At 34.0% G+C, this 20,389-nt stretch overlaps 1 protein-coding gene across 1 annotated transcript in view; it reads left to right on the top strand.

Annotated features, from left to right (window-relative positions):
• The window catches only part of LOC143226000 (ATP-binding cassette sub-family C member 4-like), a 153,272-nt gene that overhangs the window by 77,066 nt on the left and 55,817 nt on the right, over positions 1-20,389 (top strand). Inside the window, exons 13-18 of the mRNA XM_076456328.1 lie at positions 697-783; positions 1,335-1,431; positions 7,948-8,385; positions 10,885-11,084; positions 19,320-19,606; positions 19,999-20,078. Coding sequence (XP_076312443.1) covers positions 697-783; positions 1,335-1,431; positions 7,948-8,385; positions 10,885-11,084; positions 19,320-19,606; positions 19,999-20,078 — 1,189 coding nt within the window. The remainder of the gene's footprint in view (positions 1-696; positions 784-1,334; positions 1,432-7,947; positions 8,386-10,884; positions 11,085-19,319; positions 19,607-19,998; positions 20,079-20,389) is intronic.

The raw sequence follows: 20,389 nt of genomic DNA on the forward strand, positions 1-20,389 counted from the left end.
AAAAAGCCACTGTTACAAATTCATCCAATCTAATCATTAAATATTTCACAGCAGGAATGAAATTTGTACCCTGAATGAAATTGACACTTATCTGTTTAGAACACAATGCTATACAATATGCCGTTTCATAGTTCAGAACCTTGACTTTCTATTGTGTATAGGTAATATACAAATAATGTAAGCAAGAACTATTAACAAATCCTGAAAGAGAGGATGTCATAGGTAGATGTGGCAGAAGAATCTGATTTTCTATTTGAAAGCTTTGTAACCAAACAGAACTGTAGGCTATAAAAATTACAGTTTGCATGAGCAACGACAATTTTATAGTAAGAAATTTATGTTTCATTTTCATCATTACTGGTGGTAGTAGATAAATTAGGAAGATACCTAGAGAAAATTTTTCACGTGTATGTTGCACAAGGAGAAATTTAGGTTGTTTTAAATATTACCTTGCAAAATTAAGAAATTAGAACTTATATCCTATTAACTTACAGATTATTAGCCAAGATTTTATGCTTTACTAATTGATATAACATAAAAAATTAATTTAACAAATTTTCGCATGAAAGATGTTAAAACTGTGTCACAAGCAGTAAAGGATACCCAGGGCAAAAGGGTTAATATGGTAGAATTCTTAAAATAACTTGAGTGTGAGTAAATTTTATATGTTACTGTTAACTTTTGTTTACTTTACAGAGCTATCTATGTTGATGCAGATGTCTATCTTTTGGATGACCCTTTAAGTGCAGTTGACACAGCTGTTGCTAAACACCTGTTTAATGAGTATGTTCTGTATCAATCAGTTTCATGTTACAATTGTGCACTCTTTTTCTCCTATTGCTTCCTCAAGATGGTGCAGTGGTAAGCCTGATAGATTATACTGCTAAAAATCAGGTTTCCAAAACTGCAGGGGGCATAGTAAGGACAGATGAACGTGTAGATTTACACTTGACCAAAAAAAGTTTGCTGTTTACTTTATACTTAATTAGGCATTATTATCTTTAATTTTAAAATGTACAGCAAAATTAATTTATGAAAAACTGGTAATTAACTTACTCTTTTGATTAATAAAAGCCAAAACATGATAGAATAAGAACTTAACAATCTTTTAAACATGTACATTGTAGCTCTTAAGTGCATATGTGTATTGTTATTTGATTTAGAAGTACAAAATTATGAAGATTTAAAGTCTTAAAAATTAAGAAAGAGGAATTCTGATATTTCTGCTCATTAAATAATGACATAAAATTTGTATTTGGATAATTCATTTTCAGTATAAATATTTTCCTAATATTGATAATATTTTCATAACATTTTCTTTTCTTTTTTGTCAGATGCATCAATCATTATCTTGAGAATAAAGTCCGGATCTTAATTACTCATCAACTTCAATTTTTAAAATCAGCCAATCAAATTCTGTTTCTTCAGAAGGTGTGTTTGAAAAACTGTATAATATTTCTTTTATCTCAATTCTAGAAAAAGTATTAATCTTTAGTGACATACTTCTTTGTATAAGATAGCTATTTAATTTTGAAGTAACAACCAGTGTTAGATACGTTTATATATTTGTTATTTATGTAGTAATAACAGCATATGTTTTATATATTTCATACATTAAATACTTGCTTCATCAACCAAAATGCTAGTGCCAAATTAATATTAGATGTGAGAACACCCAGAATACTTTTATACAACTTTGTAAATATAATGCTACATAAAGTAATGCATGAGAAAAAAGTGTTAGCATTCATATTAACTTTGTTCTTATGAGCTATTAATTTGACAAGTATACCATTTGCATAATATTTGTGTTTTATGTTAGACTACATTTTTAGTCTTACATTTCATTTACTCTTAAGGAAATATAACATCTGTCTTTTTTGTAAACTGATTTTTAATCTTTAAAACATATTTTTAACATGAATATGAACAGATAAATTTCAATGTGAATATCATTTTAGAATATTGATTAAATGTAATATTAATGCTTTTTCAATCTGTCCTTTCTTTAGACATAAACTTTGTATTAAATTAGGAACTAGCATTCTTGATTATAGAGACTGGAACCATGTGTTAAATAATATTAAATCAGTTTTAGCCAAATAATAAGTCTAAGTAGACTTGTTAGGCCACATTTTTATATTTAACAACTAAATATAATAATACCAAAACAGTTATTAAGAGTGTAATTATTGTATAAAATAATTATACTAGAATTTAATGCTGTTCAAATATAGTGCTTTTCCGAAGATAAAACAGAACCAAGCTTATGACTTAGTCTGTATTTTATTCTACTTTTATAAAAGATGATGATGTGTATGTTTAACGTTAATATAATTTCATGTTTTTCAGAATTTTTACTGGAAAACATGGACTTGTTAATTTGCATTTTCACAGTCATATGTGCAGTAATCATTAATGACTCATTTGTAGTTTTATTTTCCTCTTTAAGTACTACAAAACATCTTAACTATCTTAACTGCTGACATTTATAGCTATTGCTTGGCTTCCAGGGATTTTTTTGTTTTGCCCATTTAAGCAGTTGTCTGATTTTTCTCACTTTCTCAAGTCTTTTATACTCCACTCAGTTGCCCTTGGCATTATTTCTTTTGTTATCCTGTTAATATATATAAACATACACACTCATTCAGGTAATTTTATTATTTTCTCTCAACAAAGTATTTCTATGTAAAGAAGTGTTGTTAAAAGTAACTGTCTATGGTTGCAAATTTCACATAGTCTAGTTGGTTTCCATACAGTTACTTTGATAAACCAGTTTTTTTTTCCAATTGGCCAGACAGTTTATGCTTTCTTGGATTATTATTTCTGGCAAAGAAACAAATCAGGTCTCTCCTACTCCACCCCTTATATCTAGCATCACACAACATTTAGGGTGGGGTTGCTCTTGGTTGCAACTGTCAGTGGTCTTATTTATAATGAGGTGGAGACATATGTTTGACTCTGTGGCTTCAACTGAAGGTGATCCTTGACATTCTGGAGAGAATATAGAATCCAGGGTTTAATTTACTAAAGTGGGTACAGCAGATTTCTCGAGTTTGCTTTTCTCACTAAAAACAAACTTACCTAACTAAATGTTAATCTGATCAACATTAATCAACTCAGTTTCTAAATGAAATACTAAACAAAACTAAGTTACTTTGGGATGGGCTGCTTTTGATTCATTGAATGTGTGATGTTTTGGGTCTTTCCTCAGTTGCTTTTTAGTTTGTACCTTACTTGAGAGCTGAAAGGTCTCGAAACTAATGTTTAACTTTATCTTCTTCCAGAGATATTGTGATTGAAGCAAGGAAGTTTACTTATAATTATAGTGAAGGGACAGTAATGCCTTTTCCAAAAAGGTTATATGAACTTCATAATTTAGCCTACTACTACCAGGTATAAGCATATTTTGACTCTCTTATAATCAATTTTGGGGTTCTACATCATAGTGGGATACACTCTGTCTATGGACAACAACTCCATTCTAACCTTTTGTTTTCCTTATACTGCACTTGCTGCAGGCATCTCAGGTTCACCACCTTTGTTAAGGATGAGCTGGAATCATTGTTAATATGTTCTTTGTTTTGATTTTTGGCTTCTACATATATTTCTTTTGTTGTTGGCATTTTGAATTTTATTTTCTCCTACAGGAGATCTTAGTTCCACCCATATTCCATAGCCTTGACCCCCCAACATCACCCCCTTGGTACATTGATATCTAGAATAGATTCTGTCTATATCCATGGATTCTGCTTTTCAGTCAGATTTCCACTAGCACCATCAGGGTTTAAGGTTGGGGTGGGGTGGGCTAGGTTCCAAGTATTTCTAGATGTGAGGTACCCTTACCTACACGTCCAGAAGTATTACAGATCCTTGAGTCAGATCTTCACCACTATTATCCACCCAAACTATAGGATTCTCATCTCCTGCAAATCCTTGTGAATTGTAATTTAATTCCAGGGCTATCAGTGTTGGGCTGGTCTTGGAATAGTGAGAAAATAATGCTAGTTCTTCAAGGTTTTATTTTTGTTGGTGTCTCGTCATCAGTGTTTATCCTTTCTATTAATGTCACAATCCTCCAAGGATCATAGCTTAATCATTTCTCAATCTGTACTGAAATTTTTACCAGAATTGTAGATGCTCAAATTTGTTGTACTTGTCTCCTATCTGCATATTGCCATACTGGTGGTGCCCCACCTCTTTTAGTGTTTTTTTTGTGCTCAAGGGTCAGATGTTGTAGTCCAAAGTTTTTACATGCAGACTAAAATAGACTTCACATAGATTCTGCCAGATTTTATGGGGTTTCTTTTGTCATCTCCATTCCATTGCCCTGTGCATGCTGCTCTGTAGATGATTGATTATTGCTGACACCATTTCATCTGTTGCCAGTACAGCACATCCAGATTCTGCTTACATAAAACACCAAAACAGGTTTCATCCTCAGAGCTGTGACATCTATTTTTGCTCAAACTCAGTATGTCATCAGTCTGGATATTTTATTTTTCATTTTGGATCTCAGTCAACCTCAGCTGACACACATTTAGCTCTGCACTATAGAACAGAAAACCCAATTCTTACTCACCTCTTCTTTTCATATTGCACAGATGATTCTTTCTCTTCTGGTAATGTGAGCTCATTTGAATCTCTTGTACCTTTGGGGTGAATGCACAAGTGATTCTTTTCATGTACTTTATGTGACCAAAGGAACATAAACATCGATTTCCTGGCTTCCCCAGTTTCCTTAGTCAGGTTCAATTTTGTATCTTTGAGGGTTGTTAAGTCAGTATGATACTAAGATATGGGTCCCTATACCAACTCTTATACAGTGTTCCATCTCTTCATAAATGCGTTACTTCATAAACCAACAATTAGAAATTTCAGGGTCTGTGCATGAATGATGAGGTTTTCCTATACATTATTTTAGTCCTTCTTGTTCTTTCAATGGTATTGCCTCATGGTCTCAGCTTATTATGAGGAAAAGCATCACACTTAAACCTGAACATTCTATGGCAGTGTCTTGTGTTTTCAGTAAAAGAAGCATTTGGTCCAGATTTCCTTGTTTCCATATCTTGGGCTTTCTTTCTCACAACCATTTTTATCATATCACCCTACTAGCTTGCCATGTTGCATGGGAGATGACTGCAAGTAGCAGGTCGAATTTCTCAACCAAAAATTATTCTTCCAGCAGAATAGATGCTACATTGCAATATTCTTTTGGTTTGGCTCTTAATTTGTAACTATATTTGGAGATTGATCCTTTCCTTAAAGCACTTAACTTCTAGCAATTTTATCTCCAGTACCTCACCTTTGGGTTTTAGCAGTGGATGCATTCCATAAGGACAAGATTAGATCATTATTCTTGGCCTTCCTTACAATTCATATGTTACCCAAAATACTAACTAGGTTTGTTTCAACCCCTTGCTAAGGCCTACTGACACCACGTAATAGGCAACTACACCCTGGTTTCTGCAGTACCTTCAGGATTGTCCACCTCTTTTATGACATGGTTCATTTGAATATCAAGAAGCTCCAGATTTGGACATAGAAATTGTGATCTTCCATACAGTATTGGAGTTTAATTTCAAAAGTTACCATGTATCTGACTCAGTTTTTATTTTTGCTTTGTCCTGATGGATATTTCTCAACAAAAATGGTACATAGGTCAGCAGCTGTGTTTTTAGAAGAAGCTAAACCCACTTTGATCAGAAGTGCCAAACACAACTCATTTTTTGACCTAATTCTTTGACACGTTTTTGCACATTCCATAATCCTGTATGCAGCAGCTTTATGAACTGGTGTTCAATACTGGCATCTAAATATTCTTAAGTCCTTGGTACTCACTAGATTCTTCTGATTGCTTGGGGTCCATTTGTTGCAAGTGACCATTCCAATACCTAACTGATATATTAAGATTACATTATGTGCCCTTTCTCTTCATCAGTTTGTGTCCTGATTATCGTATGCCATGTATGACCTCTACTTGAAGATTCATTTTTCGTTTTTCAAACATAGCCAGTAAGAGTGGTTTGCAATATATATTTGCCCACAACTGCTTTGTCATTCTACAGTTGTTCTCAGATTGTTTTTTCTTACTCAAAACAGACAGGGAAGAGGATTATTAATTTTTTTATCAATTCATTTGATCACTATTTCTCACTTCTGTGACTGACTAGATATTAATTGTTGTGTTGTTCGATGAGTGTCTTGAAGGTTTTGTTGCCTGCACTAATGCCTGTTGTGATGTTAGGTGACGAATTTTTATTCTTTGCTCTCTTTGAAGATGAGGAACCTTCTGTGAATCATGTCTCATCAAATTTATTATATTTCTATATTCTTAACAGCTCAGTTGAATTGCTCACTGGAGGACATTGTGTGGATTGGTATGTGGACTTTTATCTCAAACTATTTGCATGATCTAGCAGTCTATTCACCTGAGGATTTTTGAATACCTCTTTGTAACTGTCTTAACCATTTTTGCTACAGTATCTAGAGGGGTAAGTACTTTCCTTGCTACATCTTCAGGGCCTCTTACCTTTAACAAGATTCAACCTTGTATCAAGTGTTGCCCAGGTAGGTATGCTTATATCAAACCAGTTACACACTAGCAACCACTAATTCAATGTAATTTATACAGGTTGCAACAGGCTTTGTAGAAAAGAAATGTTCATAAGTTCACCTAGTAGCTGACCAGGTGGTATCACTGTATTATGCTGAACTGTCACTCATGGAATATCATGAGTAAAGTATAAGGAAATCCTGCTCATAATTTCTAATCATGCTATTGAATAATTGGGATCATTCTGCTTTTAAAAATTTAGGGAACTTGGTTCACTTATTGCACTGTTTTTCAAGTCTACTCAATGTACATTACCCCCCCCCTCCAGTTGCTGTGAATTTCTCCACTTTTTGAGAAGAGGGAGAAGTTGGAGGACCTCCTACTTGGGTCTCTGGATGTTTTTTCCAGATTTCAGCATAAGTGATACCAGCCTAAGTAAGAGCTTACTCATAATACTGTTTCAGATTTGATGCATTGCTCTCCAATTATGGTGTGCATGGTCCTTCTCTTTGATCAATATAGATTCAGTTCATTGTTGTTGAAAGAGGGTCCACAATCTCCTCATAATTCTGAATGTGGAGTGGTCCCATCATAAGTCCTTGTTTGAGCATACTTGTTTCACTACCTCCCATAATTCTATCTAATGCCATTTTATTCCAATTACTCTATCATTCAATAACGTGGGGAAAAGGAATTCTGATCACAAGTACTGGAACCTCAGCTATCTTGTTTAGGCGAGCCAATAGTGATAATTAATTATGTGTAATTCCACCCTTGTTCCAGGAACTAAGTTCAGGGTGAAGGACATACCTGTTCTGGATGTAGTGCAGTGATAAAACCTATTATTTATGCACATGCTCTCTATATGGTTCATGCCCTCGCCAGCCCCTTCATCTTCTCAATGTGGGATTCTTGCTATAAGTGCCAGCAGAGAAGGTTAACATTTTCCTAAATTGAAAATGTATTTTTAATAATACTTGCCTCTGCTGACACTCTCCCATCCTTCATTCCCTCAAAGAGCCAGTGTTAGAGACTGGGATGATATGAGTCTCAAAAAAGTAATAAATTTTTTTTAATAAAGTGTTTATATACATTACCAGGATAGAAGGTATAGGTGGAGAGTATCACGAGAAAAATATTGTCACAGGCACTTGAGTACATTTAAAAGATTGGCACAAGTGAGGAAAAATCAGACCAATGCTTGGATGAGCAAAGAAGAAATGCTGGAGGTTGATTAATAGCTATAAGTATCAGCAGAGATAAGTATTATTAGAAATGCATTTTCAATTTAGAAAATGTTAATTTTTTTATGTGAGCAATGAAAAAACATGTAATGCATTATTATAAAAAAAGTAATGTATTACATTCATGAATGTTTGTTTAATTACTAGGGAAAGTGTTTTGCTCTAGGGAACTATACTCATCTTTTGAAAAGTGGTGTAGATTTTGTATCTCTCATGGCAATGGAAGATAATCAAAAAAGAGATTCCTTGAAGGCCAACCATATTATGACTAAGCAGAGGTTGTCCATTAATCCCATACACACATTCATGGGCAAGAAGAAATCAAACTCACTCACAGATCATGTCATAGTATCCTCCAGTTCAGCTTCTAGCTGGCTATCTGAAGAGATGAAAAACTTGGGAGTTAAGAAGGTATACTATTCACAAAGAGTAGGTGAAAACAGTTCTAGAAGATATTCCTTATGGGACATGGTTTCAACCAGTCATTACGTTCAAGATATTGTGCCAAAATCTTGGATATCTAAAAGTGCTTTGTGTGAGTCTAGTTTGTCACTGGCTTCAACACTTGAAGATGACCTGCATCCAGTAAGCTTAATAAATAGTATTTTCATAGTATGTGTGTAAAACATTTTTTCAGATTTATTATTTTCATTTCATTTGTTATAGATATCATTATTTTTCCTTTTACAGTCACAAAATATATTACCAGTTACCTGTTTTGTTTTACTTACTACATACCTTAGTATTGATATCAATACTTAGCATATCATTATAAGTTTTAAAAATTTAAAATGTATATTGGATTATTATTATTTTGAAAGTCCTACCATACTGAAATCAATCAACTATTATTTTCTGTTGAAAAGAAAATATACCCTTATAAGAACATTATAATGATAGGCAGAATCTGCCCAATTCAAAAGCAAACCCTTGAAACTTCCAATAGCTTTTAGAGTACAGAATGGAAGCAGGAGATGGTGTTCTAAGTGAGAACTTTGAAAATGGTCACAAGGATGCTATTTATGCATGTAAAACTATGCAAAACAAACTGATAGAAACCTGTGGTAGCTTACTTTGAACCAAGATGAATGATACCAAAGATGCATGCATCTATTTATTGGGTGCTGATGAGGTGATTGATTGTGACTAAACATGAACAGTTAGCAATAGCTTTTAGGCTTATGGAACAAAGTAACAAGTTGCAACGAGTTTTGGGGATTTGGAGTAAACTATGAAAATGAACATTCCTTTAAATGACTGCTCAAGGCAGTCTTGCAATGTATCTAATAAAAGGAGAGGGGGAAAGATGAGAGTCACTTGAAAAATATTGGTCAAAATTTCAAAGGATTTATGCTTTCACTCTGCTTCAGACAAGTTAAATCTTTATGTGATGAGAGACATGAAAGTTTCTAGATCACATAATATGATGGACTCAGCTGATAGTGGTGTGCTTCTATAAATTTTCACCAAAGCAGTGGATCAACTTAGAGAAATGGATTGACGATTTCCATCAAAATGAAAAAGTGAGTAAGAGAAAATTAAAGAAATGTGTAAGACAACATGGATAGTGTCAAAAAGTTATAAATATATTTGTGTTTGTAGGAGTCAAACCAGATCTCTTCTATTTACCATCACTTATTTCATATTCATATCAACCTTGCATACCACAAAAATAATTCTCTCATATGTTATCTAATCATTGTTATCCTTCAGTTTTGCAGTATGGACTTCATGAAATCTGTCTTTGAAGTGGAATCAGCTTTTGATACTCTTTAGGAAAATGTCAGAACAACAACCTTTACCTCAAAACTTTTAAATTTGAACATCATGGTTCAAGAATTGGGAACAGGTAATGCCATCATGGAAACATGTTGGCAGAGAACATATATCAGTTCACTTTAAAAGGAATGTGATAACTCCAATGTTGGATGAGATTATCAAAGCTTTGAGTAACAGTTTTGAAGAAGATCAAAACAGAATTTTTTAAAAAATGACCTTAACTTCATCAGTTGATTGTGGGAGTGAAATGGGGTGAAGTGGTGGAGTACATAATGAACTTTGGAGCCAATCATTAAAAGATCTACCCAATCCTGACAATTTTGATGCTTAAATTCACATTAGAGTGAACAGTTTGGTCCTGCAAAATGTTCTGGAACCATTTAAAACAGTAGTTGAAAATATCACATAGAGCATTCTTTAGCTTTTCTGCACATATGTGGCTATCAGAGGTGAGTGTGAATGAAGTATTAATATCCTGTAAAGACTGAAGACCAATCTTTACATAATAGTGAAGGAGGTGTGTATTAATAATTTCGCCATGTGTAGGTGTATAATAGAATTAACATTGATTATGTGATAGATGCTTGTATAAAAAAATTCTAGAAAAATGCACTCATCATCAATATATGTATAGATTCTTCTTCTTTCTAAAATTTTCACTATGTAATGGATTATTAACATTCAACATAATTATTGTGAGTGGATATTCTTTCTTAAGTACATTCTTTAATAGGGAAGATTGGTGACAAATTCATCATTGTCAGTGGTATAACTGTGTTTTCTTTTTCATAAGTGATAAATAAACATCTGATTGTACTACCCAGACACTATTATGTTCTTTTCAAGTAATAATTTGCAATAATGTTTTAGTTAAAAGTTTGGTGTAACCCCATCAAATAAAGGCCTAAATTTGTCCCTGAGTATTAGGTGATGGAAGTTCATATACTATAACAGGTGAATAATACATTGTAAGATTGAAAGTTTTATGAAAATTTAATTCAAGCAACTATACTAAACATGGAATACATATAAAATAGGTATATAATAAATATAATGATAAATGAATCTCCTTTGATGTTTAAAGTATTGAAGATTTTTCTTGCTTGATCAGATATGTAACATTTTAATTTTCCTAATTAAAGTTTATATATATTTTTGATATCTCAGGCAATATAATAATTTATTAATTCACATTCTGCTAATTTTTAGTTTTATAGATCTAGTTAGTAATTTTACTATTATAAAGAGTTTACTTGTGCTTTCATGAATCATGATAATTATTTACTTGTGTACTTGAAACTATAGATTCTCTCAGAACCAAACAGTAATGTGAATAGTTATCCTAAACAAGAAGAAGAATTACGGTTAACTGGCTCTGTGAAAGGAACAGTTTATTGGTACTATATCAAGACAGGAGCTGGATGGTTTCTTGTACCACTGCTGATAATAAGTTCCATAGGAGCACAAATGCTTTTTAGTGGTAGTGACTTCTGGCTTGCTTTATGGTAAGATGTTTTAAGCCACCTTTGTTTTTTTGTTTCTCTGAGTTGATATACAGTATGATTGTAAAAATTATTATAAGTTCAGTGGTTTCAAAATGGACAGGTACACTGTACTTTAATTCTTTCATTACTGATATATATATAAATTGGATATAAATGAAAAACTTCCAAAAAATCTCAAAATTCCTTGGAAGGTACAAAACTCTGCTGGTTGAAAAAAAACACATTTGCCAATTATTATAAGAACTTTGAAAAAGTTTCCATAGAGCATCCATGTTTATTTCATGTTGCTTATCAATGCTGCAAGAATACTATGAGTTTTATCCTTAACTAAAGTGATCCAAAAGTTAAAGAAAAATGCTTTTCAGGAAAACAAGAATGCAAAACTTGTGAAGTGCACTGGATGCTTTTTCTCTTTCTCTGCCAGTAGTCTGATTGTACCTATAGTATCACTGCATTAGCCTCATTGTTGCTTTGGTTCACTTCCAAGGAAGAGGTTATGGTGCTAGAGCCAAGGGGGCAGCAGCTGCTCTCCTTTCAGAAATATTTTCTTTGTTATTCCTACTTTTTGATTCACCTAGTTTAGGCTATTTTTATCCTTAGGAAACTTAAATCTTGGCAGATACATTGTGTAATGATAAACAGTTGAACAACAGCAATAATTAACATATTACATGTGTATGTATGGTAACAAACTTTTAATTCTTGCACATTTTGAAAACTCACATACACAATATTTAGCAAACTATATTTAACAAGGTAAATCACCAGGGACCAACTATTTATAGCATTCAAACATTATGTAAAAATTTGATTTAAATACAGAATAAAAGGATAAAGTCAAAAAGAAACAAGAGCAAACAACAAATCAGAAAGCATAGGAAACTGGAACAATTATATGGATTGCATAACATTCATAAAAATAATATCTGCATAAGACCTGTTTTATCTAGCATCAGTTTCAATACTTGTAAATTGGCTATATTTTTCATTCTTATGCTAAATGTGCTTCTAATAAGTTTACACTTGAAGATATCTTTTCCCTGGTATTCACATTCTCTGAATATGGTTGTAAGTGATGCTGCTAGTTGTTGTTTGGAGGATATAAATTTCTTTGATTTACTCCAATATATCTATGTATTTTTTCAGGTTCAACATGTTGCTTGAATGCTTTCTCACACAATGTGCCAATTTTAACAGTGAAGCCATTAATTAAAATAAGATGTGAGAGATCCATTGATGCCTTAAAACCTCTTTACTACCATAGTGGTAATATCTATGATATAATTATGGAAATTGCTGATGACACAACTCTTACAGGGTCATTTGGCAATGCAACAAGTGCAGAAGCAAAAACTCTTATTAATGGACTTTTCAACTTTAAGTTTTTAGTTTCTTTGATGGTATAGTGTGATATTCTTTTTGAGGTAAATCTGACAAGTAAGAAACGTCAAGCAAAGGGATGTAAAAAATATGTTCTGCTTTTAAACAACTACAACAAACCAAGAATTTTTTTAGAGAATGTAGAAATGACTAAGAGTTTGAAAGGATATTAGTTGATGCTTGTGAACTTGCAGAAGAGTTAGAGATATCCACATCTTTTGAGCCAGAACCAGTGCACATATGGAGAAAGAAGAGCCAATTTGTGTATGGAGCAGTAGCCAGTATACTTAAGACAAAAAACAAAAATTCAAAGTGAACTTTGCAGTACTTGATTTTGCAATTCAATCAGTTAAAAATGATTTAAACAAATCTTTCATATGAGTTCTATGTTTGCTTTCTCTATGATCTTAAAAAGTTGCATTGTAAGACTCAAATAGATATGATAGAACACTGTGTAAAGCTAAGATCTGTTGTGGACACTGTGTCTTATGTTGGAGTTTGGTTATAGAGCTCAGTGTTGCTGCAGTGTCCATGTTTTGCATTGCCATGCATCCCCTTGTAGAGCTCCATGGTGGGTGGTGACAATGGGCACTGAAATGTGTTCTATTTTATATGGATACCCCTATCCAAGAAAAATAAATAAATAAAAATTACAAAAGACAGATAATCAAAAATTTTGGCAAACTCCTACCCCTACATGTACTGATATGCATCATGCCAGCCTCTCATGTAATGGTCATAATTCTTAAGCCCTCAGCCAGTAGGAAGGAAACATAACTTTTATGCACAGTAACTGCTGTGAACATGAGTATATATTTGTTTGTTTGTTCTTGAATTTCATGCAAAGCTACACGAGGGTTATCTATACTAGCCATCTCTAATTGAGCAATGTAAGACTAGAGAAAGACTCCTAGTCATCACCACCCACTACCAACTCTTAGGCTACTCTTTTACTAACAGATAGCGGGATTGATTGCCACATTATAATGCACCAATGGCTGAACTGGCAAACATTTTTGATGTGACAGGGATTCAAACACATAAACCTCAGATTATGTGTCGAGCACTCTGACCACATGAGCATATGTTCGGAAGCACATCCTTCCTATATTAAGATGAGTTTTTCCTGGAGGCACTTAATCTGCTTCTGGACCTTAAAATCAGTAGTTAGCTCTTTAACTCACTTAGAAAGCACACTGCTGCAAATATCAGATCTCTGGTGAAATTCCATGGTGAGGTGGTTTTAATATCTTGGATAACTAAACAACTGCTTCCCCAATCTCATTGAATCTGATGAATAAATCTTGTCTTAACCATGCATACTCCCACATCTTTCTTGCCTCACTCATCTTTGTGACTTCTTTGCTATAGCTTCACATCTTGGCAATTTTTATATTTCTTTATCTCCAATATTTTTGCCTTCTTATTCTATTGGGGACTTCTCTTTTTCCTTCTTTGCCTTTTGTCTCTATCTATCCATTTGTTTTTGCCTTTCTTTACCCTATAACTTTGCTCTTTCATTGCCTTTCACCTCCTCCCTGAGGATCTTCTTTACACTCCCTTTAGTTTTTCCATTTCTTTCTCTCTCCTGTCTCTGTTTTGATGCATTTATTTTGTATTTGAAATTTACTTAGTCAGGTGTCTGTATCAGTTTCTTTTGTATCTGGGATTTTTGTCTTGCCCATCTACTTACAGACCTGGTGTTTGCCTCTTGAGTTGGATTACTGTACATCATGAATGGACCTCCCAGGGAAGGTTCTGTACTTCCACTTTACTTTCTCTGGGATATAAACATCTGCATACCTGTTTGCTGTGCATGATGACCCCTGAAGGAAAGGAGAGGATCCTGGTGGTTGAGGGGTCTAACCTTAACACACCATTTGACCTTGAATTCCTGTAGGTGGGAAGCCTTGGGTAGCTCCCCAGGACCAGTTGGCTGATCCATGTGAGATATGGTCAAATGAGTACCAGTAGTATACCTTCTCAGTGGGTGTTGTGGACATTGTGTTTGATGTTGGAGTTTGGGTATAGGGCTCCATAGTTGGTGGGGACAGTGGGCACTGAAATGTGTTCTATTTAGTATGGATACCCCTATCGAAGAAAAATAAATAAATACAAATTACAAAAGAGAGATAATCAAAAAACGACCATGCATGGACGACTATGTTACAGTCACCATCACAGTTAGACTCAACACCTCAATTTTTGTTGTTGCATTTATTGTCTGAGAAATCCTTAGGGCAGGTGTTGTCCTTTTTCATTCAGATGGGATTAGAGAGGCTTTCTGGAAGTTGTGCTCTGGAGATATTTTGGTGAAAATATTTTCACCACAACACATCTAAAGAACATTCCTGAGTTGGAGATGCTCACTGGTTTCTCCAGCCAAGGCATTTCTGTGTTGTGCTATATCTACACTCATAAGGATGGAATAATGCTGCCTATCAATGTTCTGATTTTGATATTTACATTGCCACATCCACCTATCACCATCAAGGCAGGCTACCTGAGGTGTAGGATGCAGCCATATATTCCAAACCCTCTCTAATGTTTCCAGTGCCAGCAGTTCGGTCATTCAGAGATGTCTTGTTGTGGAACTTTAGCATGTGCTCATTGTGGTGGCACACCTATGATGCCTACAAGTGCAAACTGGAACCACACTGTGTTAAATGTAGAGGTTCAAACACCTCAGACTTTCAATGATGACCTAATGGGTGGAGGAGAAAGAGGTATAATGTTTAAAGACTGTGAACAATACCTCTTATCCAGAGGCTTGGAAGTTACTGTCCTCCATTCCATCTCACATATATGCTGCTGCACTCCATTCCATTGCTACAGTGGGAGTGTATACAAATCTTTCTGTGTCTCCAACAGAGTCGTTCTCCAACTGCATGAAGAGTCTTTTTTGCTCTCCATAATTAAAAGAATTGACCAATCAGTATCTACTCCTATTTATGTTTCCACCAATCCTTTTCATAGGATCTGCTTGGGTTTATTTATTTCTTCAGCCCCAAGATGCAGAACAATTATTCATTCACACTCTCAATTGCTAGAATCTTCATCCACTGACAGAGACCTACCCACTTCATCCAGAGCAGAATCCACAGAGGTTAAAAGACCTCTTTCTAATAAAGAAAAATTATGTTGTCGTAAATAAGCAGGTTCTCCAACCAATTTTATATCTAAATAAAAATGGCCACATTGATACAATGGAACTGTTCAGGTTTTGTTCCATTATATATGACATTAAGGATTTGATTGATTCTTATCATCCTGTGTGTCTTTCCTTATAGGAAATGTTTTATAACCCTGCTGATACAGTCACCTGTACTGTCTTTGCCACTTGATACACCTTTAGAAGCTGTAGCCATCTGTGCTTTCTTGGCTTGTACCCTCACTGTTTGTTCTCTTTACCTGTCTCCTGGAAAGATATATGATCAATCAGACCTTGATGCTCTCATTTAATAATTGCCATCTTCCTTTTTTAAATCCTGGGGATTTTAATGGGCATAATCCCTTCTGGGGTACTACTGATATTGATGGAAGTGGTTGTTCCATAGAGCATATGCTCACATATCACAGTCTTTCTCTCTTCAATACCAGTGCATATACTTATTTTCATGCACATAATCAGTCTTTTACTGTGGTGTTATGCTGGTGTAGATTATGATATGCTCTCCAGTTTGATGCTAAATCTCTGTATGGGTTTATCCATTTGGAAAAGGGATCTCTCAACTTACTTTGTCATGGATGTCAGTTTCAAGTGGCTGGGTTTTCGATTTAGAGCTGAATCAATCAACATAATGAAAATATTGTGGTCTTCATCCTACCCATGTGTAGATGTTGGTTCCTGGTTGCTAGAATTTGGATGCAATTGACATACAGTGTACAATCCATCTTGCTCTAGCCACTCTGCACCAAGAGGCACAGACTTTCATTCTGACTCAACTATGGGATTAAGATTCCAATACTTTGTTGTACAATTCCCTATTCAACCATTGTTCTCTCGCTTTTGAATATGTTCCTTCCTATTTGTGCCCATGTCTGTGACACTTCTTTCCAAACTGTGCAGAGAATATAGCTTGTGCAGGCATGGTGCAATCTCCCTTGTATTAATCTCTACTGCTCTGATATACTCTTTTAGGGTGTCCTTTGCATGCTATTAAAGGAAGCTTTTTTTCATTCCTTAGCACTTGTAACTCCCTCTATTTAATGTGGAATTCTAGCTATTTATATGAGAGAAGATAATGTATTGCATTGGAAGATATAATTTTCCAATACTGAAAATGTATTTGTGATAGGTACTTACCCTTATCACACTTCCCACCCTTTATCCTCACTGAAAACCAGTACTTTCTGCCAAAGGTTGAAGTTATAGTACAGTTGTAATCAGTAGTGGGAGTCACATACACCAGGAATGTGTGTTGCACTGCTATTGATAGAGGGTTGTCATATGATGATTTTTATGCAAGATGCCAATGAAGCATGCTGACCTTGGAAAGTGGATACATGTGAGCTCAAGGCGTGTGGCATGTGAAGATAATTTTATAGAGAATAGCACTAAACAAGAATAGCTATTTATGTTAGAAGTAAGTACCTATTGGAAATGCATTTTGAGTATTGGATAATTACAACTTTTATTCTCCACATCCTTTTTTTTCCCTTATTATCGTGTTGCCTATCTTCTTCTCATTAGCCCTATGATTCGTCATTCTCTTTTTTTGCAGTAGAAACTAGAGAATTATTTTCACACCCTACTATGGACTTTTATTGCCGTCTTTTTGTTTTCTGTAGGCAGTTGGAGATTTGGCATTTTGTGTATTCTGAATCAACTGCTCATTGTTATTATATAATTGTATGGCTTCTTGCTCAGTTTTGATGGAAATCAACAATTACCACTTTCAGTCTTCTTTGGGAGGCCTTTCTCTTGGGTTGAGCTTCTTCTCCACATGGGAGTTTTCTTTACCTTCTGTGTATAAGGTAGGCTTAACTTTTTGTTTTGCATGTTCACAACATAGAAAGTTTAGTTTCCAAAGTACTTTTCTCATGTACTTGAAATCCATTTTTCCTCAGAAATCCTATTTCCTTTTTATATTGCATACAGATGTCCCATTTAGTGGACATAAGTAGATCATTGAAACATGTTGTGTGATCTCTTATCCACCTTTGTTTCTCTTCATCCCTCTAGTATCATGGTGTTATCCCAACACAACCAAAGGTATACTATCTCCACTCCAACTCATAACCTGACTCGCATCTTTACACCAATGCCTCTCTTGCTGTTTGTGGCAATTCATAAAACCTCCACTCTCTATGGTATCTGTTCTTTAGAGGAGAATTCTTTTCATGTCAACCTTTTGGAAATGATTGCGGCTTATTAGTCTTACCCTCTTCAATCAATTGCCAAATAGACAGTTCTATTGAAAACTGTTTTCTCACTCTGAACTTCCTTTTTTTGGGCTACATTAGTTGTATTTACATTACAACAATTTATTGTTCTTAGATTTGAATCTGTTAATGAACACTTCTCTCTCTCTGCAATGAAGTCTCTTTCATAGAGTGGCCCTTCCATTCTTTGGTCTTCCATTGGATATGTTCCCATTATGGAAGCTCTCAAATTAATGCTTTTGCAATTCCCTCTTTAGAGGTCTTTCTTCAACTGTCCATATTTCATGTCAGAGTGTCACACTTTTGTCTTCACATGTGGGATTTGTTAGGTCCTTTGCATGGCATTGGTATTTCTGTACAGCGTACCCCATTATCTCTTATACTTGTAAATTCTACATTCTGCTGAGTCACCAAACTGCTACATCTGACTTCTTTTAAGCTGGATTTTCAATATGGGATGATGTGTTGACTGTAAATTGTCAGGCATATTGTCCATTAACCCCCCTCCTCATGTTGATCAGTGATAATTCTTTCCTTTCATCTGTTTTCACAGGCCTCTTTCAGGTTTTCTTTGTTCATTGCCCTATTCATCTAGTCCCTCTATCTGATTAAGACATTCATGCTCTTGCATGTCCTCTTTGAGCCTTTGACCTCCTTTTCCTTATATCATTGTCTTTCAAACTATATTTTTTTCTGCTCCTTGCTGTGGCCATTGTTGTTTGGTTGTTTTTGCCTTTGATGCCTGTCAAACTTTCTGTCATTGGTAGCCTTTTGATATTATGTCTGAACCACTCTTCCTGCTTTATAATGGCTATCGGATTAGCGTGATCAATAATTGATGTAGCAGTTTTAAGGATTCACTGGATCTTCCACATCATTATTGCAAAATAGAAAAAAATAATCTTTAACAAAAATTAATGTTCTAAAACATTCTGTAACTGTAGTATTGTATTGTATAGGTAAACAAGTTTTTTATATATAAAAACAAAATTACATATTATTATCCTTGTATTTGTTAGATATATTTTAAATCTAGATGTAGAATGTAATCTTGTTGGTTTTTTAAAAAATAAAAACATAAAATAACACTGGCAAAACTTAAAATGTTATTTATAAATTTAATTGTCCTTTTTATTTGTAAGGTTTTGTCAGTTTTACTGTAGGATGGTTTGTAGTTTTGTGTTAAATAGCATCTGAATATAAATGAAGAAAAACAATTCAAATGCAGAGTAACATGCCTTACATGAATGTGATATCAGTAGTTATCTCTTCAAATAATTTCAAAGTATTAGGTAATGCCAATAAATGACTCTAGTCTCCTTGTAAGGGTAATGCATATATCCACAGATTGAGGATACCATTCAATAAAGCTAATTCAACTGTGAGTTCACCAATTCAGTTTTAAAGTGATGCTATTGGTATTGTGTAATTTGTTTTTAGTTTTAACAACACGTACATTAAATCTTCTAGGACCAATGAAGAAGGAAGGAGACTAGCAATTGAAAGATACAATAGGACTAGCAGCAATAGTACCACCAATGGCACTACAGACCAGTTATTCACCGACAATGGATTTGCGAATGTCTATAGAAATATTTATGTATATTTTGGAATGGTTGGTGGTTTATTTCTTTTGGCACTGCTTCAAACAATAACTTTTTCTGTTGTGTGTATGCGATCTTCAGTTAGGTTACACAACAAGATGTTTGACAGCATTGTCCGAGCTCCTATTTCTTTTTTTGATAGTAGTCCTATAGGTGAGTATTATGGTTTTATCTTGAGATCTAAATACTGATATATATCTTCCTTCATTAAACAATTAAAATCTTCTGGTACTAATAAACTTTTCTTACACCTTGTTTGAGGTAAAGGTGGTATGACTAGTTTCTGAATACATCAAAATGTAAAAAGGGCATAAATTAACATAAAAATGTTCTTTAGATTTAGTTTCATAACATGATGCAGTAACAAAGCTTAAGCTAAGATTTTCTGTGCTAATCAATCCTGTAAGAACTTGTAATATCATCATCTTAAACAAGTAACACTTTATTATCAAACAAAAATATAAAATGTTAAATATCTGCATGTGAACCTTAGAAATATAAGTTTGGATGAATGAAAAACAGATCAGTGTTTTCTCAATTGTCAGGAAGAATTCTGAACCGATTTTCTAAAGACCTTGGAACCATTGATGATTTACTTCCCTCATCAGCATTGGATACGACTTATGTAAGTGATTTATTATCAGTAGCTTTAAACATGTAATAATGTTGTTAAATATGCCATAAGTTAATGAATATATGTTGTAGTTACTTTCATAGTAGTATTTTCAACATTAATATCTTTAAAGTGATAAAATTCCAGCATCACGCTCTTGATATTGTGATGGTAGATGAATGATTTTTTTCAAAGGTCTAGTTCATGTTCCTTTATTTATGAAATACATGAATACCTTATAAACCTCTTGCTATGAACAAGTCAACAACTATGTCTCATAACATTTTAGTTATTTTCAAAATTTAATTAATTAATTTATTGTA

Source organism: Tachypleus tridentatus, chromosome 9, assembly GCF_004210375.1.
Source record: "Tachypleus tridentatus isolate NWPU-2018 chromosome 9, ASM421037v1, whole genome shotgun sequence".
Lineage (NCBI taxonomy): Eukaryota > Metazoa > Arthropoda > Merostomata > Xiphosura > Limulidae > Tachypleus > Tachypleus tridentatus.